The sequence below is a fragment of the Cynoglossus semilaevis genome, chromosome Z (genome assembly GCF_000523025.1).
Source record: "Cynoglossus semilaevis isolate Cse_v1.0 chromosome Z, Cse_v1.0, whole genome shotgun sequence".
Classification (NCBI taxonomy): Eukaryota; Metazoa; Chordata; class Actinopteri; order Pleuronectiformes; family Cynoglossidae; genus Cynoglossus; species Cynoglossus semilaevis.
Window position 1 is genome coordinate 15,167,059 of NC_024328.1, and position 11,810 is coordinate 15,178,868.

General features: G+C 48.9%; 1 protein-coding gene across 1 annotated transcript in view; it reads left to right on the forward strand.

Annotated features, from left to right (window-relative positions):
• Nucleotides 1-11,810, forward strand: part of fbrsl1 (fibrosin-like 1) — a 109,301-nt gene that overhangs the window by 54,259 nt on the left and 43,232 nt on the right. The window contains exon 4 of the mRNA XM_025053436.1: nt 5,102-5,131. Within this exon, the coding sequence (XP_024909204.1) occupies nt 5,102-5,131 (30 nt within the window). The remainder of the gene's footprint in view (nt 1-5,101; nt 5,132-11,810) is intronic.

Consider the following 11,810-nt stretch of genomic DNA (forward strand, 5'->3'; position numbering starts at 1 on the left):
AAGTGTTTCTGTCTGATCTTACACAACGTTCAACGGAGAACAGAAGTCACACAGACAGACTGTCTCACCCTCCTCCTCCTATTCCTCCTCCTCCTCCTGGCTCCCAGACTTGGAGCCTGTGGTCTGTTCTTCAGTCAGCCGTCCTCCTTCACCTCCTCGCTCCTCCCTCTGGTCATGACTTGGCCAAAGGAGTCGAGAAAAAAGACTATTTCTTAACCTGAAATGTATCTTTTTCTGTTGGAGTTCCATGATTTTTTGTGTTTATTAAAAGGGCAAGAATCACGCGATACACTGGCAACGATACAATATATTGTGATACTGTAGCCATGACGATATATTGAGGTGTCGCTTCTCCCCACCCCCCCGGTGTCACTGTAGTCCAAGTGTGATCCTAGTCTCAGACTCGTCAACCAGGGGCGGCCATCTTTATTTTAACAAACGTAGGGTTCAGGTGTCTATAAAAAAACGTTGGCTTTCTCTTGTACTACTACTGTAGTAGCAGCTGTGTACGACGCACTGTTTTTACGTTGTATTTTTTTTCTCTGATCATGTGATGTTAATGGAACGTAAATCTGTGACAAGATGTTAAAATAATAAATCAAGAGAGAGAGAGAGAGAGAGAACAATTACTTGGAGTGCGATAGGCTGATACAGCAAAAACGACTGGAGCCGTCACTCTTGCCCCCTAGTGGTTTAAAATGACACATCAGGCCTGTTAGTGTTGGCGCTTTCTCTGCTCAATCTGTCATTTTCCTCTAAATGGGGTTTAATTTTACGAATGGAAGGAAATGAAAGAAAATCGACTTTGCAGTAATAAGAGTTTGATACCCCCCTCCACCTCCCTGTACTTCCCCCAGGCCCTTACACACTCCCCCTTGTGTTTTTTATGAATAATATGTTCTGATGTAGAGCTTGAAGAGTAAACGATCAACTTGATGTCACTCGGGGAAATACCAGCATCTGAACAGCAGGGGTCGGAGGGACGGGGTGAGAGAGCAGAGCAGACACACACACAGAGAGAGAGAGAGAGAGCAGTTCAATCCAGTTCCAACCGTTCCGTTGCCACAGGATACTCATTTGTAATTCTGCACCCTGCCTACAATAACATTTGATCATCGCAGAGAGGGGACAGGGAGGAGGGGGAGGCGAAGAAGTGAGCTGATGCTTTCTCCTTCTTGTTTTTCACCCCCCGCCCCCTCCTCCCTTTCCCCTTAAACCTCTACCCGCCCTCGCTCAATTGCTGTCACCCAGTATGAACACCCCCTCTGGCCCCAACGACAAGCCTAGCGAAACGCTTGGCTGCGCCCTGAAATTAGCCGTAGCGCCCCGGGCGGCGCATGCTTCTCCTGCCTGGTGCAGTGGGCCGCCGTCAGATTCTTTTCATTAGGCCGGTGGTCTGACAGCCCTCCTACCCCCGGCCTCCCTCTCTCCTACTCCTCCTCATCCCGTCTGTGCGTCCGGGAGTCGATCGCATGACCGTCGAAGGGAAGCGACGGACAGAGGAGGAGCGCGGACCTTAACGGTACATGTTTATGTGTGGATTAGTGAAGCAGCAGCCTAGTAACGGCACAGATGGGGGGGACGGAGGGGGTGGAGAAACCGCAGCAGCCTCGGTGCGGAGTGTTGCCTGGAGGCTAACTCTGAGCTGCACTCCATCATATTGTCAGGCGGCAACATCACATCACTGCAGAGGGGCACTGTCAGTTGCCCCCCCACCCCCCGAGGGCCACTTCAAGTCAACATCCCATTTCCTTTGCCTCCTCGCCCAATTTCGTCTTTGCCCCAACTTAAATTCCCGGTGTCAGTGTCGCCGCGGTGCCTCAGTGGGCTTGAGGCCAAGTCAAGGCGTCAGGGGCTGAGACTTGCTGCTGTCCGCCCTGAAGGACTTTTTTTTTTGCCCCAATATTTTTTAAAAGTCTTCTCCGACAAAATATATATCTGTGGCGTAAAAAAGAAATCGCCCTGGAAGACGGTATATGGTGGTCAGGTGACAGTGGTCAGTGATCAGTGGTTGGTGGACGATATATGATGGACAGAGGACGGTGGTTGGTGGACAGTAGACAGTGGTCGGTGGACAGTGGTCAGTGGTCATTGTCTCCTGGTGTAAACAGAGTTTCCTCTGTATTTCCTCCTTCAGTTCCTCCTTCATTTTCTTCTTCTTTGTTCTGTTCAAACCTCCAGTCCAGTGGGAAACATTAGTTCCTAGAACTGCTCACAATCACTGCACTCTCTGATCCATGGCAGAGACCTTATATCTGTGACGCCCCCTAGTGGAGAACATTCAGGTGGGCTGGTTCTGTTGGCTCACATTAACGAAGTCTGTCTCTGTCCCTGTGGGGGGAGAGAGAGGAGGGTCCATTACCACCTCCTGTCTCCTTCATCTACCGGTGCACGTGCTCTGACTGACACATTGGCTCCTCCTTCACCTCCTCCTGTGTCCACTGTGTCTGTGCAGAGTAAATGTCAGAGCCCAGTGTGGAAACATCTTCACCAGACGTCTGTGGACTGGATGTCAGCTCATGGTGTCCTCATGTCTCAGTGTTCACCCCCCCACACGTCCCACCAACGCCCCCACCCCTCATCCTGCCTCCCCACCCTGACTGGAACACAAGTCAACCATGAAGATCAGAATAAACCTGTTAACAACTGCACTATAGTTGCCTATGCCTATAGTATCGCAATATATCGTATCATTGGTACCTGTGTCGCGATATGTATCGCAGGATTCTTTCTTCTGCTTCTCGAACACCCTGACCAATCAGCAGGCGGGAGACCAGGTTTCACCCAAACTCCAGTGAAGGTCCACTGGTCTGAGAAGAACCTGACATCAGACTGGGACTCACAGCTGGTTCTGGTTCTGATGAAATGACGATCGATGTGCAGATGTTCGAAGACGGGACGGGTCGGGACGAAGACTGAGCGTCTCGGCGTCGTCTTCTCCTCCTCCTTCCTCGGCTCAGAACATCTGTTCTTCGTGTCAGTTGATTCCAACCCAGGTTTATGGCGAGGACCACAGCAGCGGCCCCCGTCTTCCCTGTCTTTCCCCCCTAGTGACTACTGAAAGTCCGGGCTGAGGGATCTCTCTCTGTCTTTGATTTAGTGGAGCAGGAGGACGGTGCTCCAGGTTCACCCCACCCATCAATCTGCCCCGCGGCGGTCCTCCGCCACGGACCTCGCTGCAGAACTTTTCATGGAAGCGAATCGGAGTCCTTTGGCCGATCTCCGATGTGTTCCCATGATTCTGAGTTAACATTAGCGTCTGCTTGGTTTGGCCCCAGGTCAGGACTACATCTGTCCTCACCTCAGCTTGATTTACAGTGGCTCCTGTGGACTGAACCAGAACCCTGGACCAGAAGTTCCTCTGGAGCTCCTTCTCGCTCCTTGCTCCCAGGCTAAACCTTGGTTTTTATGACTGAGCTTCGTCTTCAGTTTTTTGTTTTTTTTTTTCTCCTCCCTCTGGTCGATATGGTTTCTTCTCAGCAGAGTTTTTTTTTTTTTTCTCACCCTCTCACTCCCTCCGGAGCCTACATCTTCACTCAGATCGATACTTTCCTAATCCGCAGCTCCTGGCTGACTGAGGGGTAATCAGTCGACTTCCCATGCTGTCTGCCGGAGAGGTCGCGGGGGTCAAATGGCTGTATAGATTTAATCCTGCGATCAAATCACTTTGCTAGGCAGGGGTTGTAGAAACAGCTGAGGGGGAGGGGTGGTGGGGTCAAGAGCCGTCCCATTTTTCTCTCCGTGTTCTGGAGAGTCGGGGATATAAACGTGCCTCACTCTGCTGTATTTATCTGAAGAGGGGAGGGTGTGCGGGGGTGTATGTGGGCTGAGGGGGAGAGTACTCGGAGTATTTTGGCTCACGGCCGTTGTACCAGGGATTTCCATGTTGTTTGCAAAAGTCTTAGGCAGCCACACATTTAAAACCAGTCCCAACAACATCACACACCGTACAGTACAGTACTGGTCGCTGGCACCGAGCTAACACGCTGACGCTAATGCTAACGCTAACACAACAGGCTTCAGATTGACTTGGACTCACATTCAGACTTCATTTGTCATTTGGATTTTCATCGCGATGGAATGACAATGAAAAATAATGAATGAATGAGTGAATAAATGAGTGAATGAATGAATGAATAAGTGAATGAATGAGTGAATTAATGAATGTGTGAAGGAATGAGTGAATGAATGTGTGAATTAATGAATGAGTGAATAAGTGAATGAATGAGTGGATGAATGAGTGAATGAATGTGTGAATGAATGAGTGAATGGATGAGTGAATGAATGAGTGAATGAGTGAGTGAATGAATTAATGAATGAGTGAATGAATGAGTTGATGAATAAATGTGTAAACGAATGTGTGAATGAATGAATGAGTGAATGAACTAGTGAATGAATGAGTGAATGAATGTGTGAATGAATGAGTAAATGAGTGAACGAATGTGTGAATGAATGAATGAGTGAATGAATGAGTGAATGAATGAGTGAAAGAATGAATGAATGTGACAAACTGTAACTGGCGATGTTTGCAAGAATGTGGCGTTACGATACGTATCACGATACAGGGACTTAGACAGCGATACGACATATTGTGATATACTGTGATACTATAGGCGCGACATTTTTTTTTTTTTTTTTAATACACTGTTCCTTTAGTCAAACTGTCTTCACAGTGAACACACCGTGCTGTTCCATCAGTGTGTAGCTAACAGCCTAACTGGTCGTTCACCACAGTATCCATCCTCTTGTATCTATGGCCCCCTCCAATCCCCCCCTTCTGTCTCTGAGCCTATTTCCATCTTGACGCTCTGCTCCAATCCCTGCTCTCTCGTCCAATGATCAGCCTCATGCTGTGTCCTTGTAGGAGTACGCCTCCGTCTTTGACACCTCATCACCGCCTGATGGGGGCGCATCCCCCCCCTTTAACTCTGAGGGGTGGGATGGGTCAAGCCAATCAAAAGTCTCCTAATAAGTCTCTTCAACCTCACTCTTTCACGACAAGCACTCTACACTGGCCCTACAGGCGGCACAGAAAATCACATGTGAAGTGATCCTGGAGGAGACATTTCTGACTCCGCCTCTGTCTTTTCTTCTGTTTCAGCGTGACGGCGAGAATGAGGTCGACGACAAGGTAGGATGTTTGTTCATCAACGTCAGAGGTCAAAGTCGGAGTGAACAGCACGCCTTCTCCAGAGAGGGTTTGTCATAAAACTGTACTTACTGTGAGTAGTACTGTAGATGGACCTGTCTGTATGTGAAGGTACTACAGTACTACAACAGTCCGACTTTTATTTTCTAAAACCGTATATTTGATCTGTGATTAGAGGGAAGTGTCGTCTGCTGAGGAAACAGGAAGTGGAAAAAGAGGAAGTGGAAAAACATTTGGAGGCTTTGATTGGACCTTGAACTGAGAGAGTGGTGTTGATGGACAGGAAGACAAAGACAGTCATCATTGGTCGGCTGCTCTGAGGGACAGTGGTCGGTGGTCGGTGGACGGTGGTTGGTGGACAGTGGACAGTATGTGGTGGTCAGTGGACAGTGGTTGGTGGACGGTATATGGTGGTCAGTGGACGGTGGACGGTATATGGTGGACAGAGGACGGTATATGGTGGACAGTGGTCATTGTCTCCTGGTGTAAACAGAGTTTCCACTCTATTTCCTCCTTCATTTTCTTCTTCTTTGTTCTGTTCTAACCTCCAGTCCAGTGGGAAACATTAGTTCCTAGAACTGCTCACAGTCACTGCACTCTCTGACCCAGTGGTCCCATGGTCAGAGACCTTATATCTGTGACCCCCCCCCCCACCAGTGGAGAACATTCAGGAACATTCATTCTGGTGCACGTGCTCTGACTGACACATTGGCTCCTCCTTCACCTCCTCCTTTGTCCACTGTGTCTGTGGAAACATCTTCACCAGACGTCTGTGGACTGGATGTCAGCTCATGGTGTCCTCATGTCTCAGTGTTCACCCCCCCACACGTCCCACCACTGCCCCTCATCCAGCCCCCCCCACCCCGACTGGAACACAAGTCAACCATGAAGATCAGAATAAACCTGTTAACAACTGCACTGTACTGTACTGTACTGTACCCAACTGCATTGTACTGTACTGAACTGTACTGTACTGTACTGTACTGCAATGTACTGTACTGCACTGCACAGAACTGTACTGCACTGAACTGAACTGCAAAGTACTGTACTGCACTGTACTGTACTTTACTGTACTGTACTGCAATGTACGGAACTGTACTGCACTGTACTCACCTCATTATTATTGGATTATAATTAGTAGTAGTAGTACTAGTAGTAGTACTAGTAGTAGTAGTAGTAGTACTACTAGTAGTAGTAGTAGTACTAGTACCTGGAGAAAACCCACTCCTAAGTCTGTACATAAAGAAAAGCAGTTGGAGTTGGGCATCAAACGTGTGACCCTCTTGTTGTGGATCAACATTACAAACCGCNNTCTTCCACCGTGCGGTCTATTATTATAATATATTTATATATATTTTATTCTTCGTTGTTATTATTATTATTATTATTATCATCGTCTAATGTGTCGACCCGTGTGATCGTCCGTCCTCATCCATTTAAGGAAACCAGATTCAATCCATCTGGGACACGGCGGAGAAAGCGGAATGTCTCGCCGCCTCCTTTAATCTAAAACCAATTTGCCGGTAATATTCCTGCCTCCGCGACCTGGGATTTGCCTCGACTCCAAATGGAGGTGGAATGAAATGAGAGCGAGGCTGACTGGTCGCATTTGGCTCCCCGCAGACGCTACGAAATTAGAAGTGACACCGGCAATCAGTCCTTCGTATGAAGACGTCGTCAACCTCCGCTCTCTCTCTCTCTCTCTCTCTCTCACTCTCTCTCTCTCTCTCTCCTCCTTCTGTTTCCTGTGCACAGTGATCTCCTCGCATCATTTTATTTTGCTGCAGTGGCATAAGCTCCAGTTGTTGATAAGACAGGGGGGTGGTGGTGGTGGGGCGGGGTCCCGATGACAGTCCCCCAGGTGGTTTTGTCAGGACCGTTGTTCTGTGGTCTGGTCCGTGGTCCAGTTTGGACACATTGGTTTTTGAGCCGCAGCTTTGACTCCAGGTGTTCAAGTTCTCGTCGGCCATTTTCTTCTAGAGATCTTGTTGTGACGGGTTATAGTGAGAAGGTAAACATTTAGACGAGTTCTAGTCCACGAGATTAAAAAAAGAAAAAAAAGATCACCAGGGACGATACTTAGCATTTAGGCTGTTATCGGTGTGCTAACATGTTAGCATTGATCTGCTCTGATTAAACTGGTCTGGTCTGGTTGACCTGGTTAACTGTCAATATATGAAACAACAACAGAAGAAGAGAAAAAACAGGAAGTGGAAAGAGTTCCACTGGAGAACACTGTTGGTGTCTGTGGAACAAGTTCATCCCACGTTCTGTTCCGACACCTGAACGTCTCCTAGCCTACGTAGGGACCTGACATCTGGGTTTAATAGCGGGTCACAACCAACATTTTTAGGTATATACTGCCACCTACTGTACTGGAGTGTGTAGTGTCATGGTACGACCAGCGACTTTTAATAGCGGGCCACAACCGACGTTTTTAGGCGCATACCGCCACCTACTGTACAGGAGTGTGTAGTGTCATAGTATGACCAGTGACTATTTGAGATAATAATTTAATTGGGCAAAGAGTTTCATAATCTCCCTGCAGTACCTCTACAAACCCTCAGGGGTTTGTAGGCCCCTGGTTGACGTCCTGTGCCTCTGCATCAATAAGAATCGAACCCCGGTCCTGGGTTTTTCCACACGTGTTCCTCCGGAGTCAGATGTAGGAAAGACAAATGTTTTTACGTATGTGTGCAATGTACGAACCAAGTGTTTCTGATTGTGTGTAAACACGAAGCCTAAGTGGATTTTCATTCAATAAACATGGTCGGACTTTAATGAGTTCTGGCTGGAAACACGAGACAGACGTTCTGTGTTTGGGAGCTGGCGCGCGACGACTCCCGCCGTCCCAGCGTTGGCTCGTCTGCTCCAGGCCGCCTAATGCAGAACGACCGGCTTTTCCTCCCGCAACAAATGGCAAACGCAATCAGGATTAAATATAGAATTCCCTGTTGTTATTAGGAATCAGCGCCGCTGCGGATAATGTTTCCCTGAAGAAGCGATGCTTCCTGCTTGGCTGGGAATACATCGGCAAATTGAACGTAGCCCCGCGACGGTTGCCATTAATGTTTACAGAGTCTCAGTTTCAGCCTCGGACAAAGAGGCCAGTCAGCAGCCGAGGCTCCGATGCATATTCCGAAACAGATTTATGGAGGGAGAACCATCGCACATTCATCACCAAGTCCTTTGGGTTCTGGTTTCTCCAGGGACCAGGTTTTGTCGGGTCGTCGTCGTGTGAAAGACCGTGGTCCGTGGTCTCCGTCATGATGGTGGTCTCCACACTGCACGGTCCTGGTGCTCAGGTCAAAGGGGGCGGGTCACAAAGGGCAGCCAATTGGAACTGAGCCATCATCGCAGAGCGGATTGATGCACTGAAATATTGCGATATTTGGTTTCACAATACTGCGTTGTGTGTTTACTTACTTATGATGACAGTTTTCCCGTTTAAAAAACCCCAATGTATCGTTGTATAGTATCGCGAAATGTAATAATGTATCGTATCGTGATACATATCGTATTGCCAGATTCTTGCCGATACACAGCCCTGGGAGTGAGTGACTCACGTTAACTGCCATGTTTGTTTTCTTCCTTGTTTATATTCAATCATGTACCCCAACTCCTAACCCCACCCCACCACTGAGGGGCAATAGTGACGTCTGCGTGATGTTAGTGATGTTGAAATAGATGAAATGAGACGCGATCGTTCTGAGATCATCAGATGTTTGAAGGACCTAGGTCGGATCTGAGAAAGTCGGATCCGTCCTGTCCAGACCGTGATGGATGTCAAACACGGGTACCATCTGGACCGGTCAGTCAGATTTGTCCACTTTTACCCTTAGAGTCAACGTGGTCGCAACCACCGACCGAAACAAACTCTTTATTAGAGAAAAAAACGACTGAGTCGGACCCGGAGCTCTGTCGACCCAGACGTGGTTCCGAGCCCAGGAGTGTGTGTACCCAGAGAGAGCACGGGTCTGAGATCGGACTGGAACACACACACCTACACGGGTTCCGGGACTCAGCTGCCTTCAATTAGAGCTGAAACCCGAGACCCCGCGGTCCCCGAGCGGCTCGGGCCTTGATGCTTTGATCTGCTGCGGTCAAGGGAGAAGGTACGGAGCTGGACGGATTACAGCGAAATAAATAATGATTTAATCAAAGGGTTAGCTCCATAAAAGGTAATGAGGGGGGAAGTAAAGATGGGGGGGGGGGGGGGGCAGGAAGTAGGTGTTAATGAACGGCTGTCATTCATGTTTATTTGCCTGTTTATTTTTCACTGAGCGGTAATTAGTCCACACACCTGGACCGTCTGCCTGGAGGTAACCGTGGAATTCCGCTGCCACGTCTCCGTTCGCGGCCGCTCGGCGCTCCTTCAGTGATGCTGACGCTGACGGGTCCGTTCTTGGTTGTTGGTTAGAGGACGTATCGCCGGTCTTGGGATGCACAAATGAAGTGCGTTCCGTTAAAATCCTGGAAGAATGGAGCCTCGGTGTCTGTCCGTCAGTACCGGCCCGCTGGTTCTCGTGTGCCCACAGAGATGCCAGGAGGCGAGAGGAGCTGTTGAGAAGGGAGAACACATGGCACTGACAGGCAGGATGCGACCCCTGCCAAACAAATGCAATGTAGTGCGTCACTGGCTGTGCAGGAGCCCAGTTTGAACCACGTCAGAATATATTCACACCACTCGACATCGACGGACACCAGACGAGAAATGTTCAAACGCAGATGGACAGAGAGGCCGAGGACGCTTTTCTTCTTCTTGGTCCAAATCTTCATCTTCGTCTTCGTCTTTTACTCCTTCCATTTCTCACAGCGGACCCCCTCCCCACTCTCTCCCGAATGTTTGTTTCCCACCTGGTGGTGACGGTGTCAAGTCACCCCCTGGAGGTGGAGCAGCTCAGGTCTGGGGCCCTGATGATACGATACGACTACAGTAGCCTTCGGATTTACACGGATCCAACGTAAACAAAATCTACGTCCTCGAGTCTGGTACCTGTAGTACACATACCAGGCCTGTTTGTGGCGCTGCGCCAACCACGCTCTTAACAACGGGGAAAATTGGAACCAGACGTTCGGAAAACCAGAACCGACAGAGCATGTGCGTACAAAGCTCGCAAACTGCAAACAAACTTGAAAAGTAAACACGGCTAACCGTAGCGCGTCGAATAGCCGAAATTAGCTTCTCTAGCGTGGTCAGAAGGAGTGCGGTTTCACACCCTCTCCACTGTGGGACCTGTATACCATGAGGATGCAGTTCTCCGTCTTGATCTGACAACAGGGGCCAAAACGGTTCTAAAACTCCGGGTTCCCAGAACGGACGCCGTTTCTTTGTCCCAGTCTGAAACCCGAGACGCTTTTTTTTCCCTCCAACTAATTAGCTGAATGTTAAAAATAATTGCACTCTTTTAATCTGAATATTACCTGATGGTTTGGCTGGTCCCCGCGGAACCACAACAGTTTTTATGGTCTTCAACCCCCGCCCTCCCCGACTCACAGGGTCTAACCCTCAGGTATAAGTGCTGCCAGCTCCTGGAGCTGACCTGAGCTCTGCCGGGGGGGGGGCTCATAAATTCAAAAGGTGTGGAAATAAATAAATAATGTCCAGACATCGGTAGGAAAGGTAGCCGCGGGCTGCGAGGTGTTATGTCGGACGGCAGCAAACACTTTGATCAGAGGCCTCTGTCTGAGGATCGCTTTCACATCTGCACGGGTGGGGGAGGACGGGAGGGGGTGCTGCCAACTGCCAAGGAGCATTTTAATGACAGTTGGATTATAAAACGAAAGAGGGCTCCAGATGGCTGCCGGTGCGGCGGGCTGTGGTTGGAGGGGAGGCGGATTTTAAACTTGCTCTTTATTGATAAAATATGGGGTGAAAAATTGTCCGGGGCTCAGGCTGCGTCCCGCTGAGACACTGCTCTGCCGGCCAAGCTGTTCCCTCTGCTCCGCATCCAAACATGCCGCCGTAAATTTTAAGCGGCACCGTAAAAACCTGCGAGATCCCAGCTTGTTAAGGTCACGCCCCCCTCAGGCCTCCCTGCCAAAACCGCCCCCACATCATTTTGTGTTTTTTACTTCACTGTCTGGAAGAGAGCAACTTTAGAGAGGAAACGAAGGGACGTTCCAACTAACTTCATTATCATCATCTGGAATCGACTTCTATTTTTGTTGGATTTTTTTTTTTTCCTTAATTTTTTGTGGGTTTTTTTTCAGCCACCATGTTCGATTCCGCCGCCACGCCAAACCATCTGCGATCTCACAGGGACGAAAATGAGACGTCACGTGACTAAATAGCAACTTCCTCTCAGGTCCAACAGGAAACACTGACGATCTCTTTACTTTACTTCGACATCACTTCCTGTCTCCTTTGTGTACACGCCATGGTTGTCTCCCGCTTCTTGTGGTCTTCCCTCATTCATACTAGTCTTGTAATTTAGGACCAATAGAATCGAAGGGATTCTGGACTCAGCAAACCGGACTCCAACCGAAAATCCCGAATCAATCGTTTGGGGCAGATTTTTCGATCTGCCCCAAACTCTCCAACCGTTGGAGTTTCTTTATCTTTGGATTTTCTCCAAAAGATCAGTCTGGTTATCTCACTATAGACCCTCCCACCCCACCCCCCTAAGGTAGGTGGGTGTATTATATTTCAACATCGCGG